The sequence below is a fragment of the Pan troglodytes genome, chromosome 3 (genome assembly GCF_028858775.2).
Source record: "Pan troglodytes isolate AG18354 chromosome 3, NHGRI_mPanTro3-v2.0_pri, whole genome shotgun sequence".
In the NCBI taxonomy this organism is placed as follows: Eukaryota; Metazoa; Chordata; class Mammalia; order Primates; family Hominidae; genus Pan; species Pan troglodytes.
In genome coordinates, this window is record NC_072401.2 from 151,964,963 (window position 1) to 151,987,105 (window position 22,143).

General features: G+C 39.6%; 1 protein-coding gene and 1 non-coding gene across 9 annotated transcripts in view; both read left to right on the top strand.

Moving 5' to 3' along the window:
• DCLK2 (doublecortin like kinase 2) overlaps window positions 1-22,143 on the top strand; it is a 177,111-nt gene that overhangs the window by 109,480 nt on the left and 45,488 nt on the right. For 4 of the 8 annotated variants that reach the window (XR_001717226.4, XM_001150899.7, XM_016952347.4 and 1 more), the window contains exons 3-6: window positions 4,142-4,244; window positions 8,784-8,885; window positions 9,811-9,861; window positions 14,586-14,680. Coding sequence is in view for 6 of the 8 variants with exons in the window: in XM_001150899.7 (XP_001150899.3) it covers window positions 4,142-4,244; window positions 8,784-8,885; window positions 9,811-9,861; window positions 14,586-14,680 (351 nt within the window). In the remaining 2 variants the exon portion in view is untranslated. The remainder of the gene's footprint in view (window positions 1-4,141; window positions 4,245-8,783; window positions 8,886-9,810; window positions 9,862-14,585; window positions 14,681-22,143) is intronic. The other 4 variants (XR_010156355.1, XM_016952348.4, XM_016952349.4 and 1 more) reach the window with 2 other exon arrangements.
• On the top strand, window positions 20,490-20,552 carry LOC112209091 (U7 small nuclear RNA). The gene has a single exon (XR_002943761.1). It is a non-coding gene; the product is annotated as a U7 small nuclear RNA (small nuclear RNA).

The window sequence follows — 22,143 nt, forward strand, 5'->3', positions numbered from 1 at the left end:
GTTAAATGCTTCTATTCCAGATAGTAACTTGATTATTTACTGTTATTTATGCTAATCAAATGCCAACTAATTTAGTACCAGGTGAAATATTTCCTTGTAATAAAATCAATTAAAAATTAACTGATTTTTTTCAGATTCATTCAGATATGTTTTTTAAAATTCAGTTATTTCTTCATGCTAAATTAATTGCAAAAAATGCAATTTCCCTTTTTAAAAAAAATTATATTAAACTTCAGTAGATATGTTTTTATTTGGCCAAAAAAATAAAAATCAGTTCAATTCCATTTAAGAACCATTTATTGAATATATGTATGTGAAAAATAAAATAGTTAGAAATATAAGGTAGACATAACTGACTATAAAACAAGACATTAATGACTACAAATAAGGTAAAATGAACAAGAACTGTAAGTAGAAAGAGGACCTGTGGGATTTCAGATGAGAAAGCGGCATGCTGTCAAGTGGAAAGCAGAGATGCAAAAGTAGAGGACTTGCACCTAAATTGCTGGGTTCTCATTTGTTACCTGTGTCTGGGCAAGTTTCTCTCTTTAGATCTGTTTTCTTATTTATAAATGAAGGATGATAATAGTATCAACCTCATGGGATTGTTGTAGGGATTGAGATAATACATGCCGCCATATAGACAGAAAATTCAGAGAGGTTAATTGATGCCTAGACTTAGTAAGTCCTAAATGTAAGTGGTGGTGAGGGCAGTGGATAATGTAGCCGTTGTACCACTCACCTGGAAAAGTTACTCTGGTCTGAGAACTCAGTTCCAATAGGAGAAGCCCATGCAGAGCCACAGTTCATTTAGCAAACCTGTATCAAGCACCCGCTAAAGCCAGGAACTCTACTAGACCTGTGGGAATGATGAACAGGGAATACCCATGCCCACCTGGAGGTCAGGACACTAAAGGGTGGTCAGGCTGTGGGTGCCTGTAATTCCAGCATTTTGGGAAGCCAAGACAGGAGGATCACTTGAGCCCAGGAGTTGAGACTTGAACTCCTGGCAACTCAAACTTATGGGCATCATAGGGAGACCCTGTCTCAAAAAAAAAAAAAAAAAAAAAGCCAAGTGTGGTGGCTGTGGTCCCAGCTACTCAGGAAACTGAGGTGGGAGGATCACTTGAGCCCAGGAGGTTGTGGAGGTTGTGGCTGCACAGTGAGCCGTGATCATGCTACTGCACTCTAGCCTGGGCAACAGAGTTGAGACCCTGGATGGATATAGATAGATGGATGGATGGATGGATGGATGGATGGATGGATGGATGGATGGATAGATAGATAGATAGATAGATAGACAGACAGACAGACGGATAGATGTCAGAAAGGCCTGGGAAACAGTGTGAGGAAAGGCATGGTGGTAAGAGTCAGCTCTGAAGCTAAAAATAACCCAGATGTCCTAAACTGATGAAAAAATGAACAAAATATTATATATCCGTACCATGGACTATTCAGCTACAGAAGGAATGAACTGCTGATAAATGTTACAACATGGATGAACTTTAAAAACGTGCTAAGTAAAAGAAGCCAGTCATCAAATGCCACATATCTTATGGTTCTGTATACATGAAGTGTTCAGAACTGGCAAATCTGCAGAGCTAGAAAGTAGATTATGGGTGCCTGGGATGTGGAAAGGGGTTTATGGGGAGTGACTGCTAATGGGCATGGTGTTTCTTCTGGGGATGATGAAAATATTCAAAGTAAATTGCAGTGATAGTCGCACAACTCTTAATATACTAAAAAAAACATTGAATTGTGGACCTTAACTGGGTGAATTGTGTGGTCTGTGAATTACAGCTCAATAAACGCTTTTAAAAAAACAACAAAACACCAGCAGTTTGGGCGACCAAGGTGGGAGGATCGCTTGAGCTCAGGAGTTAGAGAGCAGCCTGGGCAACATAGGGAGACCCCATCTCTACCTACTTACCTACTTACCTACCTACCTACCTATCTACATAAATAAATAAATTAAGATTTAGCTAGGCATGGTGGTACACACCTATGGTCCCAGCTACTCAGTAGGTTGAGGTAGGAGGATCACTTAAGCCCAGAGGTTAAGGCTGCAGTGAGCCAAGATTGTGTCACTGCACTCCTGCCTGGGTAACAGAGTGAGACCCTGTCTCAAAAGGAACAAACAAAAAACCCATTAGCACTGTGTGGGCAGGCAACCCAAAGTCATCTTGACTTGGCTGTTGGGTGAACAGAAGACATGGCAAAGACAGGGTTGGGGGTCAGTTGAATGCACCCTTTGAAGGAACATTATCTTGTCATAAAAGGTAGCTACTGGGGGCTGAGTGGTACGTGATCACCCAGTCATACCTGTGAGAGACAGTATACCGATACCCTTGCAAACAGAAATGACAGATTCCAGGGAGTGGTGGAAGATAGGTTAGCAAACCTGTTCCAGGGCCATGTCAAGAGTCCAGGTAAGAGAGAAGGAACCAAGGAATAGAAGTAGAGATGCTTGAAAACCATGTAAGAAGTAAAAAGGCCTAAATGTGAGCGGTTGGTGAGGAAAGGAGAAAGGATGACTCCCTGAATTCTAGCATGAGTGAAGGGGTGTGTGCTAACACCAACGGAGATAGAAGAGAACAGGAACAATTGAAAATACAGTTCTTAAAGGCCCTGGACACTGTAGCTAGAGCCGTTTCAGTGAGATACGGAAGCCACATCTTGCTTGAAGAGAATTGGAACAAACAGGCAGTCTCCATGCCTGTTTCTCTTACTGTCTGTGCAGTCAACTTTTTGGCATTGCAAAAAGGCACATCATTTGGGTCACTTAAATAATATGACCTGAGCCATCTACATTGTATCTAGTTCACTTTCTTCTCTCTGGAGCATTGTTTTCTAACTCTGTAGTGAGACCTTTTTTTTTTTCCCAATGAAAAGCTAAATAGTGATTCGGAAAACTTAACGAATATTGAGATTTGTCAGCCTGTTCAAGTACTAGAGCATTGTTTGCTTTTCCTAACTTTGTTGGAAATGGATTACTTCTTAAGAGGAAAGCTTACCACGTATCCCATTGAAAACTGGTGAAAATAAAACCTATCTATGTCCAAAGTCCTAGAAGATGGTTCTTCTGGTCACCACTGGGATAAATGGATGAATGTGCTCCCTGGGATAGATCCAGGTTCTGTGGAACTGAAACTAATACAGTATGGAAGGGAGGCCCTTTTTGAAAAAAGAATGTGAAATTGGGCTGGGTGTGGTGACTCACACCTGTAATCCCAGCACTTTAGGAGGCCGAGGCAGGCAGATCACGAGGTCAGGAGATCAAGACCATCCTGGCCAACATGGTGAAACCCTGTCTTTACTAAAAATATAAAAAATTAGCTGGGTGTGGTGGCATGCACCTGTAGTCCCAGCTACTTGGGAGGCTGAGACAGGAGAATCATTTGAACTTGGGAGATGGAGATTGCAGTGAGCCGAAATCGCACCACTGCGCTCCAGCCTGGCGACAGAGCAAGATTGCGTCTCAAAAAAAAAAAAAAACAAGTGAAATTGAGGCCACATATTTAGATATAGGGCATTAGAAGATCCCTGAAGCTTAAGCCTCATTAGCTTCATGGCAAATCTTCCCTTGATCTTGATAATGCTGGTGGTAGGGATGATGGGGGTGACTATTAACACATTGAGCACTCATGTGCAGACATTGTTCCAAGCAGTTTTTATATATTAATCCTCGAAACAACCCAAGGCACGGTAGCAGAGGTACAGAGAAGTCACACCCAAGGTCACACAGTGGGAAGCAGAGTTGTTAGGAGAGGGAAGAAGGGCAGTATGGAAAAGAATACTAAACTGAGAGCAGAGGCCTTCATGAATGTCAGCTTCACCACCCATCTGTGGGGAACCTGGGGGAAAAATCACGTACCTTTTTGCATGTACGTCCTTGACTTCACCTGTGAAAAAGGAATATTGATGCATGTCATGAATCCTTGACTCTGTTGTTCTGAGGTTGAGAGAATGTGTGAAAGTGCTTTGTGAAGGTGAAGTGCTTAGAAACGTAGTTATAATACACAGCTTTCTCTTCCACTTCAATACTTAAAATTCAGGCTTAAAAATTCATTTAGTTTTGCTTACTTTTCATTTCACTTCTAATGTGTCTAATTTATTTCTTGGACATGATTTTTGTTCTCAGGTTACTTGTCTGCAAGACTTTTTTGGTGATGACGATGTTTTTATTGCATGTGGACCAGAAAAATTCCGTTATGCCCAAGATGACTTTGTCCTGGATCATAGTGGTAAGGCAATTCTTCAGCTAATTCATTTTTCCATCTTTGTAACCCCTGGAATGAAGGCTTGGGATTTAGCCACTCAGTTGGTGCATGTTAAGAAGTCTGACATGTTGAGGAAAGATAGCATTGGCAGTACAATTTTTGAACCAATGAAAATAAAGAATAACATGAAAGCATTTGCCTACTTATAAAAAAAAAAAAGAAGGAAAGAAAAAGGAAAAGAATAACCCAATGCCTAATTCAAGTAGTTTTCACTTTTAGCAATTCAGTTCTCTCTCTTATTGCATTGTTTGCATTGTTTTGCCACTGAAATGTTCCATGCCTTCCTTCAGAATGGTGGTTGGCTGTGCCAACTTAAATGCATGGATAGTGTTGAACATGAAACAATTAGTCGTCCATTTTTTGTGATGTGTATGCATAAGGAAATCTATATTAAAAAGAAATAGATAAAAGGATAATAACTGTCAATGGTGATTATCTGAGGTGTCTTTCAACCTCATTGGGTTTTTTTTGGTAGCAACTTTTTTTTTTTTTAATTGAGACAGTGTCTCCTTTTGTCTCCCAGCCTGGAGTGCAGTGGCACGATCACAGCTCACTGCAGCCTTGACTGTGCTGCTGGATTCAAGTAATCCTCCTGCCTCAGCCTCCTGAGTAGCTAGGATTAAAGGCATAAGTCACCATTCCTGGCTAATTTTTAAATTTTTTGTAGAGACAGGGTCTTGCTATGTTGCCCAGGCTAGTCTTGAATTCCTGGCCTCAAGTGATCCTCCCACCTCAGCCTCCCAAAGTGCTGGGGCACACACACACACACACACACACACACACACACACTTACTTTGTTTATATATAGTCATGTACCATGTAAGGATGCTTTGGTCAATGATGGGCTGCATATATGACTGTAGTCCCATGAGGATTTTTACCATACCTTCTCGATGTTTAGATGCACAGGTCCTTACCGTTGTGTTACGGTTGCCTACAGTATTTGGTACAGTTACGTGCTATACAGGTTTGTAGCCCAGGAGCAATAGACTATACCATATAGTCTGGGTGAGTACTAGGCTACACCACCTAGATTTGTGTAAGTTTACACCATGATGTTCACACAATGAATAAATTGCCTAATAATGCACTTCTTGAATGTATCCTCATGGTTAAGTGACATATGACTATATTTAGAAAGAAAGCTATTTCTTTGGTGAGATGAAAAAAAATCCCCTTTTCCTGACTTTTGCCAATATATGGCATTTTCAAGTAGTATTTGGCAATAATAATCTCAACTATTTCATATGTTATTGGTCCTGGGAATACTGTTTTACCCTGTTGTCTTAAATTGCTTTAAACCTATTTACAGTAATAGTGATTATTTTAGCTGGTAGTAAAGTCAGCTTCCTCTTTAAATGAAGTAAAATTATACACACATCACATTTCAGAGGAGAGGGATCTTAGAGATATGGTCCTTCTCTTTAATTTTATGAATGAGGAAAGCTGGCTTTTAAAAAGGTAGACAGTAAACCACTTCTAGTTGTAGTGTTTCTGACAGTCCAGGATTAGAGAACTGTACTACCAAACAAATACAGTGATACCTAGGCTTTTAAAATTTTGAGAAGATACATTCTGTGGTACCAAACTTCCTTGTGTCATTACTTCTTGTTGCACTGTGTCAGTCATTCATGAGCTTGGGGGTCATTCGTCTACTCTTTTTGTTTTTCTGTTTTGTTTTTCATCTCTGCCAAATTTGATGGTTTCTATATTATATTCTGTTGGACTGGCCCTATTTCAGCCTGGTGACACCACTGGAAAGTCCTTAATTATAGATAATGTCCTGTTACGTTATCTGTGCTAGTGCTCTCCCTCATTCATGTGTGGTTAAGGTTAAATAAAATAGGCATTTATATATAATATTATATATAATATATAATAATATATAATATATATCATATATAATATAATACTATATATTATATAATAATATATAGTATTATATTATATATGATATATAATATATATAATATTATATATTATATGTATGTATCATCTGTACTTTACATCTTTCTTAAATTTAGCTTTAGTTTCATAATATTTCTTTGATGTCAGGTGTCATTTTGAAAGCTGAGCCACTGAAACTAAATATGTTCTGGGTTATAAAGTTAATATGTATAACAATAACATTTGTTGAGCCGCTTACTTTGTATGTACAGGCATTGTACTCAGTGCTTCATGGGTATGTTGTACGTTGATCTAAGCTACTTGGATCGTTGGTAGTTTTTGTGGATGGTGAACAGGGCCTGCAATAGTTAGAAGGTGGTGAGAGCTATTGATTTATTCCTTCTTGATCTCGAGTTACTTAACCTGCAAAGTAGGGATAATAATGGCTGTAAGGTTTTCTGAGGATCAAATGCATTATAATATAATATATGTCATGCAGTTGGGAGTGTGCCTATCACATAGTAATATGCGTCCACTGCTATCTTTGTTGTTGTTAATAATAATATTACACCAACACCATTATGTGGTAAAATTTTACAATGATTTTACAATGAGCAAGTCTCAGACCTAATTCTGCCACAGATACGTTTATTAGGAGGCAAATTTTTTTTTAATCAGTTATTTAACTTGTATTGTAATCTTAATGAGGTCCCAACTCTGTGCTTTTAGGCTTCTGATAACATCTTGTGTTAAAGGCCCATTCAGAATCCATGGAATTCAGTTTACCTGATCTTAGTGAAGTAACTACATCCTCAATTAATCGATGCAGGATTGGTTCCAATTCATAAACCTAGGATATAGTTCTGCAGTTCTAGGTTGTTGGCTCTTGATATTTACATATCCTGCTCATATAAAAGAGTAGCAATGCATTTAAGATGTTTCTAATAATCTACACACACCTTTCAACAGTCGATACTTTCAACATCCACAATGCTAATTAAGCAAAAATTGCTCCCTTTGTGTAAGGTTTTGATTAGAATCTTTCAAATGCTAACTAGCCTCCCCTTGGGTGTATTTTCCTGGTTAGTGTACTTCACTTGTCAGTTTACTGCCCCTGGGGTATAGACTAAAATTAATCCACATTTTAAACTTCCTGCATAAATTGAAGTATTTTAGAGTAAACTACTACAGACAGTATGTTACCTAATTTAACTCTTATAACAAGCCTATGATGTAAATTTTATTCTTACCCCAATTTCACTGGGGCAAAAAAAAAAAAAAAAAAAACAACTCAGGCTTACAGCCAAGGCCCCCTAGTTAACAAATGTCAAATGCATAATTCATTCAAAATCTACACAACTCCAAAACCTATGTTCTTCATTATTCAATTTAGAAGTGATTACTTTAGCAATACTTACTTCTGGTACTCTAAATATTATTTTATTTGGTGATTTATGGAAAGAACAGTTGTTGTTTAAAGCTATTCAGCTGGGCACGGTGGTTCATGCCTGTAATCCCATCATTTTGGGAGGCCGAGGCCAGCAGATCACCTGAGATGAGAAGTTCGAGACCAGCCTGGTCAACATGGTGAAAACCCGTCTCTACTAAAAATATAGAGAATTAACCAGGCGTGGTGGTGGGCGCCTGTAGTCCACTCAGGCCAGAGGCTGAGACAAGAGAATCACTTGAACCTGGGAGGCAAAGGTTGCAATGAGCTGATATCATGCCACTGCACTTCAGCCTGGGCGACAGAGCGAGACTCCGTCTCAAAAAAAAAAGAAAAGAGAGAGGGAAAAAGCTGTTTTCCTCATTTTTGATGTTCCATACTTTGAGAAGATGGAACATAATTCAGGAGGGGGTTCATAAGTTGGAGTCCCATATCCTTTTAAAATAAGGCAATCAAGAAGTTGGAGAGCACAATAAAATTGTAGTCTTTGCCTATCAATACTACTGATTTAAAAAGATAGTTGCACATGTATAGATTAGGCTGTGGATGTTTGTGTGTATGAAGTTAGGACATTGGAATTTCTGTACTTAATTAGCTCCATCTGGAACACTGAGGTGATATCCCAAGATGTGTAGCCTTGGCTGGGCGTGGTGGCTCATGCCTGTAATCCTAGCACTTTGGGAGGCTGAGGCGGGTGTACCGCCTGAGGTCAGGAGTTTGAGACCAGCCTGGCCAACATAGTGAAACCCCGTCTCTACTAATAATACAAAAAATTAGCTGGGCATGGTGGTGGGCACCTGTAATCCCAGCTACTTGGGAGGCTGAGGCAAGAGAATCGCTTGAACCCAGGAGGCGGAGGTTGCAGTGAGCAGAATCGCTTGAACCTGGGAGGCGGAGGTTGCAGTGAGCCCAGATCGCGCCATTGCACTCCAGCCTGGGAAACGGGAACAAAACTCCATCTCAAGAAAAAAAAAAAAAAAAAAAGATGTGTAGCCTGACTGAAGGTAAACTCAGGTGTACTTTTGGGACAATTGCTTTGTATGTTAAATTGTTTAACAGTAATACCTAATTATCAGGTAATAGTTCTGGTCAGTAAACAATTACATGTAACTCTGCTTTTGGTCGTTATTAAAACCAGATTTAGTTAATGCACTTTTGTTCTTTTCTAGAATGTCGTGTCCTGAAGTCATCTTATTCTCGATCCTCAGCTGTTAAGTATTCTGGATCCAAAAGCCCTGGGCCCTCTCGACGCAGCAAATCACCAGCTTCAGGTAGTTAATGGAAAAGGAATAGATGGTCATAGCAGGAACAGATCATTTTCCTTCTGTTTTCTCTAATTTTTATGAATTAATTGTCTTTGCCAGGGTCGTATGCAGCCAAGTTCCAGAAAAACAGAGATGATGTGACTTTTAAAACCAAAACTCAAGTCTGTTTCCCCAGTTATAATAATTCTCCTAAGAGACTTGTGTGGTTTTGTTCTGACACATTTTCTTGGGAACAGCTTGATGATCTAGATTCTGCTGGTATTTACATAGAAGCGTTTCACATTTTGACCCCTGTATGCTGCATTTTGAATTTTGTGCTCTATGATTGTGGATAATTATTTTCTTAACATTATCTCTTTTTTTAAAAACACATGCACATGCACACACTCTGCCCAGAAATGTATTTACTTGATATATTTCCACTGGCTTCTCCCTCATCAAATGATACATTCATAGCAGTGATTATTGTTGAAAAGTGGTATTTTGCTTATTTAAGAGTCAGACTTACCTGTAATTAAGTTTCTTGCAAGTCTTAAGCCTATAAATTTGTCATAATTTTGACTGGACATTTTTAAACATTAAAAACATACATAAATATCTTCATATATTGATTTTATGGGTTTGTTTATAGTAATTAAGAATAAGTCTGTTGATATCATTTCCCCTGAAGGAAAGAATTGTGAAAAACCATGATTTTACAGTTGGTGAATCTAGAACATGGTAAAGTTGTATCAATAACAATGGCCTCAAGCATCAGACTTTATAAAAGACCAAGTTTTTCAGACATTCCACTATTCGCCCTTCCCCCTTTCAGCACCCCCCCCCACTTTCTGTAGGGCAGGTTGTTTTACCCTTTTGAACGCACATTTAGAGCTGCTGAATAACCACTCTCCTTACTGTCTTCTACTCTGTGTATACTGCATGTGTACAGTAAAGCGGGGTGGCCACTACTCCAGTGCCTATTCTACAGCCAAATCCCCAGGTGAGCCATGACTATTGTGGCTTTGTTGCTCTGCTGGGTTTTTGTTTTTGTTTTTTGCCACTTTTCTGTTTCCTTTTGCTCCATTTCCATGAATGTATCTGGCTTATTCCAGTGCACATCTGTGTGGTATGAAATGCTTTGCATTGCACAAGACACTTTAACCTCCTCTATTTATTAGAGAACTGGTTATCATCAGAAGATTACCAAGTACCTGTCTGTATAGTCAGGAATACAAAGCGACTGAGGAGGCACATCACCGCAAGGGGTCCATCTTCTAGTTAATTTGGAGCAATGTTCTGCTACTGAAAAAGGCTGAAGTTTGTTGGTAATATGAAAATAGCCATAGAAGCAATTTTGATCTTCTGTGCTCACCCCCTCCCCACCCTGGGGTTAACAGTTTAGTAATCACTGAAATCTTAGAATTATTAGTACTTCATAATAGCATATGCCAGCGTAGGATTATGAGGTGTTCCTTATACATACAGGGAAGCAACACTGCAATATTTCTAGTTGTCAAATATTTATTTTCCTAGAGTTATAGACTCAACCTGTTCTCTCTAAAAATGTGACAATTAACAATGAGCATTTTTATCTGAAAATATCTCTGTTATTAACCTTATTTCAAATTGTATCATGCTTTCTGTAAAGTATCTTAAAACTGAGAAAGCTAATATAGATATGAGACTTGCATAAATACACTGACCTGGGTTAATCAAAGAGTAGATGTAGTTTTGGTGATAGCTTTACAGATGCTTATTACATCAGTAAAAATAATTAAATAACTGGGCACGGAGGTACCACCTGTGATCCCAGCTACTCAGAGGCTGAGGCAGGAGGATCCCTTGAGGCCAGGAGTTTGAGGCTGTAATGAGCTATGATGATAGTGCCTGTGAATAGCCACTGCACTCTAGCCTGGGCAATGTAGCAAGGCCCTATCTCTTCTAAAAAATTTTAATAAAAGGGAGAGTGGTTCAAGAATCGGGTGTGATTAATTCAATTTTGTCCCCCTGAGGTCAAAAGAGAAAAATTAACATATTGAACTAAAAACATGTCTCATAGCCACATTTGTCCTGCAGGGCAGTAGCTCCAGAAGATAGCCTAATAAATGTATACGTAACTCTTAACTTGAATTTATAATACTTAGAAACTGATTAAGGAAAATCGTAGCATTCTAGTACACACAATTTTCAATTAAGTCCACATTTGGATTTGAGTTAATAGAGTAAGCCTCAAACTCATCAAGTAAAAGTTGTAAGATTTTAAAACCACATTTTAGAGAGAAAATGATCTTTTTTATAAGAGATTAATTCAAAGTGTGTTCGACACTTTAGCTATAGAAAACCCAAAGCCTGAGTCAACCACTGGGATTTGAGTGAATCTCAAGAAAGCTACTATATTTATCTGTATAGTGCTTATCTGTATAGTGCTATATAGCGTGTTCTTTCCACTTTCTACCACCAGGAAGAAGAGGATTTTGTATTATTAAAAGCCATGGTACCCAGGAGTGCTTTTACAGATTACTTTAGCTATGGTGTATTTGTTGCCATTTTTAAAATTCCATGGGACTAATTGGAACTCAAACTGAGCTGGTAACTTTATGAACATAATATTGTACCTTTTCAATCTTGGGGCAGAAGTCCTAAATGAAGTCTTGAGACTGCCTTGAGTGAAGTCTTCTGGTTGACTAAATCCTTCAACAAAACTGTCACAATAGCTAAATAGTATGTAAAAAGCACATAGATATTAAGCTAGGTAACATAAATGGGTAAATGGTTACTGTTGTCCAGGCTGGAGTGCAGTGGTGTGATCTCAGCTCACTGAACCTCCGCCTCAGGAGTTCAAGCGATTCTCCTGCCTCAGCCTCCTGAGTAGCTGGGACTACAGGCGTGCGCCACCACACCTGGCTAATTTTTGTATTTTTAGTGGAGACGAGGTTTCACCATGTTGGCCAGGCTGGTCTCTAATTCCTGATATCAAGTGATCCACCCGCCTCAGCCTCCCAAAGTGCTGGGATTACAGACATGAGCCACCATGCCCGGCCATTATTTTATGATTTTAGCTTGTGAATCTTTCTTAGTCTGCCAAGGTAGAAAGTATTCAAAGAAAACAAAAAAGCCCCCAAGTTTCTTTCTTTCCTTAGAGTTGAGGGGAGGGGGATAAAATTTCGGGAGAGAAAATCCAGGGGTGTAGCAGAAGAGTGGAAGCATGAGGCAGGTGCTGGCTGGCGGAGGCACACCTTCCACTTGCGGCAGCAGCGGAAGTTGCAGGGGGAGAGGGCATGACATGGTGCTGTCCAGGGCCCCCATTAGCCTCCCCAGAACTGGAGAAATGTGCAGATAAGTGAAATTAAGAACTACTCATTCAAGCACATTGTTTAGAACTTTCCAAATGCTATAAAAACTTAGGGGACTATATGTGATTAGTATCTCTTTTAGGATGAGTTATTTTGGTGAAAATACAGACATGTAGTTATTGATACCAGTTAAATCCCTGGCAGTGAGTTTTGTTAAGAAACTAGGCCTGGGCAGGGGATGTATAAGGAGACTGATCTACTGCAGAGATCGCCATCTGCCAGAACTGCTTTTTCTCCTTCAGTCCCTTTCCTACAATCATTCCAAGGTAGCCTTTGCTATCAGTGTGGGATTGGAATACCAGTGAACTCTAACAGTGCTTACTGATTAGGAGCAGATGATCTGTGCAGATTGCTGTGTGAGGTGGAGAAAATACCAAAAAAAAAGGAAAGAAAGGAAAATTTAGTCTCACCTCACCGCAAGCTTACTAGTTTATTGCCGGTCATAATCTCTCTTTTGTGTGAATTCCATTGAAAAAGATTTTTTTAAAGACTTTATTTTTTAGAGCAGTTTTAGGTTCACAGCCAAAGGTACACATTTTCTGTGTACCTCCTTGCCTGCAGACTTGCGTTGACTTCTTCTATTATCCACATCCCCAATTAGAGTGCTGCATTTGTTACAATTAGCCTGCACCTAAGGTCCATACTTTACATTGAGGTTCATTCTTGGTGTTGTATGTTTTCTGGGTTTGGACAAGTTTATAATGACATATATTCACCATTACAGTATCATACAGTCTCACTTCACTAAAAACCTTTTGTGCTCTACCTTTTAAAGAATTTTTTTAGAAGAAATAACATTAATTGAAATTTAACTTGATTGAGAAGTAATCAGGGCTGTTGAATACTCTTAAATATTTTTAATTGTACAGTTAATTGTGCTACACTTGTATTCTAAGTACCCACATGTATTTGTTAATAAAATCTAGATCACTGACCATTATTTTTGAATGAGGGTTTTGAGTCAGAAAAATTAAAGTTTTGGAAATTTAAAAATAACTGGAAAAAGTTTTCGTTTTTACTGAAATTTTAAAATGAGCAATACAATAAATATGACTTCATAAACCCAGATATTCCTGTTTCCAGGTGATTCTTGTAATCATTAGTACTCATTGATCCACAATTTCTGCCTCTGCTCAAGGACTGGTACTCATTTTTTTGAGTCCCCTATTCAGGACCTTTACCTGTGCATTTGGTTTTTTATACTTATTAGTGTGATTTAAAATAATAGTTGTTGCTCTCTCATCTTTTCTTTAAAAAAGAATAAAAAGCAAATGAGCATCTCTTTTCTTTCCAAAAAGATGAATGACACTTTTCATCTACTTTGGGCAAAAACTTTGAAAATTTGTAATAAAACAGATTATAAATACTCTATTTAGAGGAGAAAAACATATCAATACTAGATGTTAACTACTAGTTTTGTGAAATTACTGCAGAAATAGATTCTAATGATACAATCAGGCATAAGTCATACTGAAATGTTTGACCAGAATTCTGTAGTACAGAATCTGCAAACGAACCTTTCCTAGGGGAGAGGTTTCAAAGTTTTCAAAAACTGAAAACTTTTTTCAGTTATTTTTTAAATTTCCAAATTTAATTTTCTGGGGGAAAGGTTCATTTGCAAATTCTATACTACATAATTCTAGCATAGGATCTAAATCGAGCTTTCAACCAAAGAAGTGTATGGAGATTTAGAGCAGATGTGTAGAAAACTACCAAGATTTGCTGACAAATGGGGAGGATAAGCTGTACAGAAAAGAAAAGGGAAGGAATTAGAAATAAGTAGTCTAGATAAAAAAGGTTGAAGAATGTTTTTCACAGACTTTGAGCAAATAAGTAGGAATTACAAGGAAAACTACCAGCAAATTTTCCCTTTTCATTAAGAAAATACTTAGAAAATGTGTTTGTATTATGGTGTACTTGATTTGGGAGAGCCACACAAACTTCTCGGTTATCCAAACTTCTTGGTTATCTTGGTATACACCAAGATAGTGGATATTGAAGGTTATGGAACAGCCTTCATAGTAAACCATTACAAATATAACAGCCATCTCTACCTTTGCTGGCAGGCGGGATACATGGACAAGTTCTCGTTCACATCACTAATTCCATAATGTCTTCTATATTTGTTTATATAGCTGTCAGAAAACTACTATTGAAAATAGTTCTAGTTTCACTCTTTGTGTTTTTTTTTTTGTCTGTAATGCAGTAAGATACATTATTTTTGCTTTTTGCTGATTTGCCGTCTGCTTTGAGCTGAAAACGAGTTGAAGCTCCATTGGACCTATATTGTGCATGCACCTAGTGTATTTATACAGTCTGGTTGTTGTGGGTTTTAATGGGACTTCTGTCTTCTTTGTTGTCTCATGGGCAGTTAATGGAACTCCCAGCAGCCAACTTTCTACTCCTAAATCTACGAAATCCTCCAGTTCCTCTCCAACTAGTCCAGGAAGTTTCAGAGGATTAAAGGTATGAAATAGGATATGTGGCATATTTGTGTGATTTTGTTATTTAGAGTTTCATAGTTTAGCAGTTTAATTTGTTTGGGGGCTTGAGTATAGTAGCAAATTTTTTTAAAAAGAGTTTAGGATTTTGAGCCTGGTAGACTTGACTTCGAATCTTGTGTACTGCTGTAATTTTGGCCAACTCACTTAACTCCTCTGAGCTGAAGTGTTTCTCATCTCTAAAATGGGAACACGGGGTTGTGGTGTTCTTATTTTAGAGATGAACATAATGTGGTAAAGTATAATAAATAGTAGCTTTCCAATTATTATCAAAATGATTCGCAGCGGTGAAGCCTTGGAGAACATCATGATTCTTTAAAAAATCTTGTTTCGAGTCATGACTTTAATATTGCTAACATAATTTGAGTTTGTCAAAAGCCTAAAATGAAGTGAAATACTAGCATAATGTTTATACTCACAAGCCTTAACACAAGGAAAATATGGTCATCTTTGGTGGGAACTTAGAAATAATCTTAGGTGTTGATTATGATGTCCTAAAAATATAAACAGTAACCGTATGATTAGCAGTTGATTTAATAGACAGTTATCTAATAGAGATGAGCAAAACCAATTTTGCAAAATTTCAACAAGTTTTATTTGATGTAGTAGTTCCTAATAATTTAAATTTAGAAGAGAAAATTTGCCTGGTAAAATAACAGTAAATAATTAGAGCTAAAGATGGAATTTCCAGCCAGACATGATGGCTCACGCCTGTAATCCCAGCACTTTGGGAGGCTGAGGCAAGTGGATCACTTGAGGTCAGGAGTTCAAGACCAGCCTGGCCAACATAGTGAAATCCTGACTCTACTAAAAATACAAAAATTAGCCAGGCCTGGTGGTCCAACCTGTAATCCCAGCTACTCCGCGGGCTGAGGTGGGAGAATCACTTGCACCCAGGAGGCAGAGGTTGCAGTGAGCCGAGATCGCGCCGCTGCACTCCAGCCTGGGTGACAAAGCGAGACTGTGCCTCAAAAAAAAAAAAAAAAAAATGGAATTTCCTTTGTAGAAACAAAGGGTTGTCTACATGGTAATGAATTCTGAGAATACTGATGTATACACAGTGTCATGTATGTATACATAAATTAACTTTAATTCCCTTTATGTGTTTTGATTGATCAGATATACTATTAGGAATGTATTTTCCAAAGTTGGTTCCCTAAACACTTCAAATATAGCCCTAGAGGATTTCTTTAAAGATGTTGAAGAATTTTTTTTTATTAGTAAACTTGATGGTTAGAACTCCACCACCCTTGCATGAGTGAGGAATGGGAACCTGCCAAGCCCAGCCTCTGACACCTTCAGAGCAGCATGTGAGGTCTGTGCTTCCCCACTTCTCAGAAGGTTTTGTTCTCCAATTGACTGTAAGGTTTGCTTGTCTTGCCCTGAGAATGTTGTATGTCCTTCAGAGTAGACTTGTATAATGTTTAAGTACCTGAGAATAAAAAGAGGAATTCTGGAAAAGGACAGAACATCTGTTTTTGTGCCTGCTTGCTTATCCTTGGCAGAATTTGGGCTGAGACTAGTAGGACGTTTGGAAGTAGGGAGTATCTAGCTCTCACCTACCTGTAATTACTGCAAGTTCCTTATATTTATCAAAAGAAGCAGGCATTTTTCTGAAGTACTAACTTGACTTAAGTCAGTTCATAATGTGATTTCAGTGGACTTTTAAATTGTCAATTCCCAGAAAAGTTATATAAATTAAGAATTAGTAGTAAGCTAATTATTTTCAGATTTTTCTCCTATTTTCCCTGGAACAGATTGGAAGTACATTGTTATTAATAGAAGTAACTTTCAAGAGAACTAAAATAAAAATAAGTTGATTTACCTCTTTTCGGGTTTGTTGTTTCAAAATTTGTTAACGCAAAAGCGAGTGGCTCCTAGAGCTGGTTAATTGTTCTAGGGCAGATCTAGGATAACCTTTCCAGTGAGCCACATGCCAAGGTCCTTCATATTCCTCCCCCAGGCCATTGCCCCAGGCGGGGCTGAGATCCTTAACCTAGGACTGCTTTGGGGGATCAGATGGGACACTTTAGTGCCTGCTTACTCTGGGTCTTGGTCACTTCCCCATTTTTTGTTACCCATTGGTAATCCCAGCTCCCGTCTTCCTAGTCCATCTTCAACTCTAAACCCAATATTGTCATTTTCTGTTTTTGCCACTAGGCCAGTTGGTGCTGCTTATTAGTAATTACAACTATGGCTTCAGGACAGGACAGCTAACCATTTCAAAGAAATACATGTTAATATTCTGTGCACACACCTGCCTCACACATGCACGCATACTTGTGCAGGGTCACTCACATTTGTTAAGATTAATGGAATTTTTAAAACATAAAAATTGTATTATTGCTGAGACATTAAGTAAAATTGTTCCTTCTATGCTAGGTGTATCTTAATTATTATAGTAACCCCAGCATTTAGCACACAGTAAATGCTCAAGGATTACTTATTCACACCAAGAGGAATAAAGACAAATTTGTTGATTAAGGGAAATGTTGATTACTGGTCAAGATTGAACATAAGATTATAAGTAAGACAAAGAACAGTTGTCTTTCCAGGACCACCCCCTGTTCTCCACCACTATGCCTGAGGCCTGTGGGCTTTGCTAACAGCTGTGATACTTCCTCTGGGTTTTCTTTTTCTTATCTGTAAAACAAGGACTTTCGATTTTAAATGACCTCTAAAATGCTAGGAATATAGTTCTGTTAACTTGCCGAAAAACCTAACTAAAAGGCTAGGAAGTCTATTTTTTGTCCTTTTACTTCAATGCTGTTGTAAAACACTGAATTTTACATTAAACATGAGTAACTAATGTCTCTGCCACACTGATTCAGCTTTTAGGCCACAATCCCAAAGCTCTCTAACTACTACCTATTCTCATGGGTCCTGCCTTATGAAAATTTCATCTCATTACAGTTCCCATAATCTGTAGTATATATTGTCATTGGGATGAAAACCTTCTTTTTAAATAATGCAATTTAGTCAGGTTACTTTACTGTACCAAATACCCTAATTTTGATGTCATTGCAAGGCACCAGCTTATTTTTTTTTATTCAGTGGCATGACAGATGAGGAATTACAGATAATTACCGTGTGTTAGTACTGTGCGTTTCCCTTCCCTTCATTTAAAATAGCTTATTAAGATCAGTTAAGAGGTAATGTCTGAGAATGGAGGATTGTTTTTCGTGGGCAGGAACTCTCTACCACTATTTATCCTAGTTAGATGCTCTAATGGCCTTGCGGGATAGATAATCTTTTTCCAGAGAATCAGAGAATTGATAAAAGCAAGCAAACCAAGCCACGACAGCATGTGCAGGAGCTGACAGTCTCTCTAGCTGCCAGGACACAGCATTTGGCATTGAGGGTTTTGTTACTATCTGGATTTTACTCACTAGGGAACTAAATAAGGTTAAGGGTAAGCAGAATTTGATGTTCTGTCACCGTTTTTCCCTCTTTGTATCCATGTCTGGGAATTATTTCAATATTTTGGTAGGGGCATTGAAAGAACTGAAAATGAAAATAGGATATGTTTAATCTCTGATCATGGATTGTTAGTGACACTTTGGTTTGCTCATTAAGAGAGATATAAAATATAGACAATCCACCCTCCTCTCCACAAAACGTACTCGTAGTTTTCTTGGTACTCTTACGAGAAAGGTGATTCTGCTAAGACTGTGTTCTTTGAGGGGCTGGAAAAAAGCCAGTAGCGGAAGGAAAGCTTTCTTCAACTTGTGAATGATTTCTTTGCAGGTGAGCATGTAAGAAATAGGGTGGTGACCAAGTAATTAAGGTTCTTTAACCTTAAACTGAGAGACTTTAGGACAACTGAGAGTTAGTGCTATCTTGATTATATATTTGTTTTGTTCAAGTAGTATTAAAGAAAAAACACTAATTATTCCAGATACTTGTTAAAGACTATAAGGGAGACTTTATTCAAAGAGTGGGGGTGGTCCCTAGCAATTGGTATAGAGACCACTGTAGTGGAGCCTTGCAGGGAGGAAAAGAGGAAATCCAGCTCCAACAAGGAAAAGTGGGGATTATAACCAAGGAGCAGGGTGGGAATCAGCAGATGGAAGAGTATTAGAGGAACCATCCAGCATAAGAGACTTCTGGCTCAACCGACTTGATAGGCTTATTGCTGAAGGCAGGCTGGGGTGATCTGACATCAGAGTCAGATACCAAGTACAGGGGATTTTCCCTAAACTGACTTAACAGGAATCTTGCTCAGACCTCAGCCTGGATTCTGCAAGGACAGGGAGGGAAGCCCAAGGTTGGGCCTAGTCAAGCAGAGGATTTTGTAGAACAAAAACCAAAAGAGGGGCTAAGCAGTTTTAAAGTGGCCTAACAAAATAAGTTTTGGTCATAAAAGAGTTTTTGTCAGTAGTTACCTAAAACCATAAAGTGTAAAAACTGGAAGTAGTTTCAAACCTTGTTTAGTCTTCAAGATGGAGAAACGGAGTTTTTGTTTTTGTTTTTGTTTTGTTTTTGTTTTGTTTTGTTTGTTTTGTTTTGAGACGGAGTCTTGCTATGTTGCCCAGGCTGGAGTGCAGTGGCGTGATCTTGGCTCACTGCAACCTCCGCCTCCCAGGTTCAAGTGATTCTCTTGTCTCAGCCTTCTGAGTAACACATTTGCTCCACAGGAAAAAGGGTTGAGAGATTGGGAGGGGAATAGGGAGGGGGAGGTGTGGGAAAAAGAGAGAGGAAATCCTGGGGTTAGGGAGGAGGCTGGGTGAAGAGGGGTGGAAAGACAGAGAAAAATACCTGGTGACAACTTTTCCTGAGAGGCTTGGGGGAAAAGTTTGCTAATAGGTATCTAATGGGAGCTCCTTGAAAGTGAAACTGTCCACACTGTGCCCATTATTTCCACCTAACCCCATAAAGCTTTAGTACAATAACAGAGTTCACAATGGTTTAGAGTTTTTGGTTTTCTTTGGAAGACAGTACTCAGTGGAGCTGAGTATTGTCAAGATTGGTATAGATTGGAATTAGCATATCCAGATTCAGCAGATACATGGGTTACAGGGATGTGGGATGATGTTCTGTGGTGGGCCTGTGATGGAAGTCACGCTGTGGGTATGGTGGCATAGCTGGGTGTTGAGCCCATGCTCATAAACACTACCAGCCCCAAGGACACAGTGGGAAAGCAAGATCAGTCTTCTTAAACAAATGATTGGAAACAACATGATCAGACCAAAAATTTGTAAAATTAGTTATTAAAGGCTGACGCCACCCAGCAGGTCCCTGTTAGGCCTCTTCCCCAGAACCTAGCTCCTAGGTATTAGAACTTGGCTTTGCTTCTGTTTGGACTTAGGGAATCTGGCTTTCCTGAAGGTTAGGGCTGCTCCTGGTGATGGTCACCTAGAGAGGAGGCATTTCTGCAGGCCACACACAGCCTCTCTCACTTCAGTGGCCCCAGGCTGCCTCCCACAGCCAGGAACATGGGGAGCCCAGGGGCTTCTGAAATAAAGACAATTCATGCCAAGTTGTACTATGCCTTTGTTACGAGGCTACAGATCTCCTCGAGACTCTGGTTTATTTTCCTTTTGTCTTCTAATTCTTAAGTTTTTTTGTGATTATTCCGAGCTATTCTAGTTAAGCTAAGGGTAACCAGGATAAAGGTCTTGGTCTGCTTAGGCCAGATTATTAAGGTGGGAATGGTGCCCCCTGGTGTGCAGCTACACAGAGGACCTGGAGGAAGAAGGAGACCTGAGCTCCCTCCCTCCTCTGCTGCCTCCTCCATTTGGAAACAGACACAGGATGGTGATCAGAAGCACGTGAAATGTGACAGCCCTTTTAGAATTTGTCTAGCAGGGTTTCTGGTGGTACCAGCAGACTCCACACAGGTAAATCTATTACAACATTTAGGGCCAGGTGCGGTGGCTCACGCCTGTGATCCCAGCACTTTGGGAGGCCAAGGTGGGTGGATCACGAGTTCAGGGGTTCAAGACCAGCCTGGCCAACAATGGTGAAACCCCATCTCTACTAAAAATACAAAAATTAGCCAGGTGTGGCAGGTGCCTGTAATCCCAGCTACTCGGGAGGCTGAAGCAGGAGAATCCCTTGAACCCAGGAGGCAGAGGTTGCAATGAGCTGAGATCCTGCCACTTCATTCCAGCCTGGGCTACAGGGCAAGACTCTGACTTAAAATTAAAAATGGAAAAAAAGCACGTGAAGTCCAAGTGCCTGGGTTTGATCTTGGCATGGCCACTCTTAAGCTGTTTTACCTTGGATAAGTCACATCACCCCTATCTGTGGAAAAAGGGATTAATAGGACCTACCGCACAGGATTGAGATTGATTAAATATGGAGAAAGCAGTTAGGGTAGCCTTGTTATTCTTTCTTACCGTAAACCTTGGCATTTCCAGGTTCCATTTTCACAGGAAGGCAGTTTTACTTACAAAAAACTAACATGCAGTAGTGTACAAGGGGGAAAGAGAAAGTGAGAGAAGTCAGACTCCAGATTTTATTACCTCCTCTGCTTTTCTATCACCAACTTTTCCTCTCAACTCTCCCTTCATCTCTGCTTTCCTGCCCTCTTCACATATTCCAACCCTATCAATAATCTATAAATGACTCTGTTAGAAACAGATTATCCCACCTGGCAGGCTGAGGCAGGAGAATTGCTTGAATCTGGGAGGCGGAGGTTGCATTGAGCTGAGATCGCACCACTGCACTCCAGCCTGGGCAACAGAGCGAGACTCTGTCTCCAGGAAAAAAAAAAAAAAAAGTTATTCTGGCAAGGCACAGTCGCTCACGCCTTTAATCCTAGCACTTTGGGAGGCCGAGGTGGGTGGATCACCTGAGATCAGGAGTTTGAGACCAGCCTGGCCAAAATGGTGAAACCCTATCTCTACTAAAAATAGAAAAACTTGCTGGGTGTGGTGGCACGTGCCCATAGTCCCAGCTACCTGGGAAGCTGAAGCAGGAGAATCACTTGAACCCAGGAGGCAGAGGTTGCAGTGAGCGGAGATTGCGCCATTGCACTCCAGCCTGGGTGACAAGAGCAAGACTCTGTCTCAAAAAAAAAAAAAAAAAAGAAAGAAAAAGGTTATCCCAAAATTTAGCAGCTTAAAACAAAAGTAAAAAATTTATTTTCACACACAGCTCTTACGGGTCAGAAATTCAGGAGCAGCTTAACTGGGTGGTTCTGGCTCAAGATCTCTCCTGAGGTTGCAGTCAAGACGCGTCCCAGGGCTGTAGCCGCCTGAAGGCTTGACTGGGAATGGAGGATCCCCCTCTGTAGTCACTCATTCACTTGCTGGCAAGCTGGTGCTGGCTGTTGGCAGAAGGCCTCGGTTACTCGCCATGTGGACCTCTCTGTAAGTTGGCTTGAGTTTCCTCAGAACACAGCAGGTGGCTTTCCCCAGAACCAAGTGATAAGAAAGAGAGAGAGAGAGAGAGAGAGAGCCATACAGAAGCTGTCCATTCTGT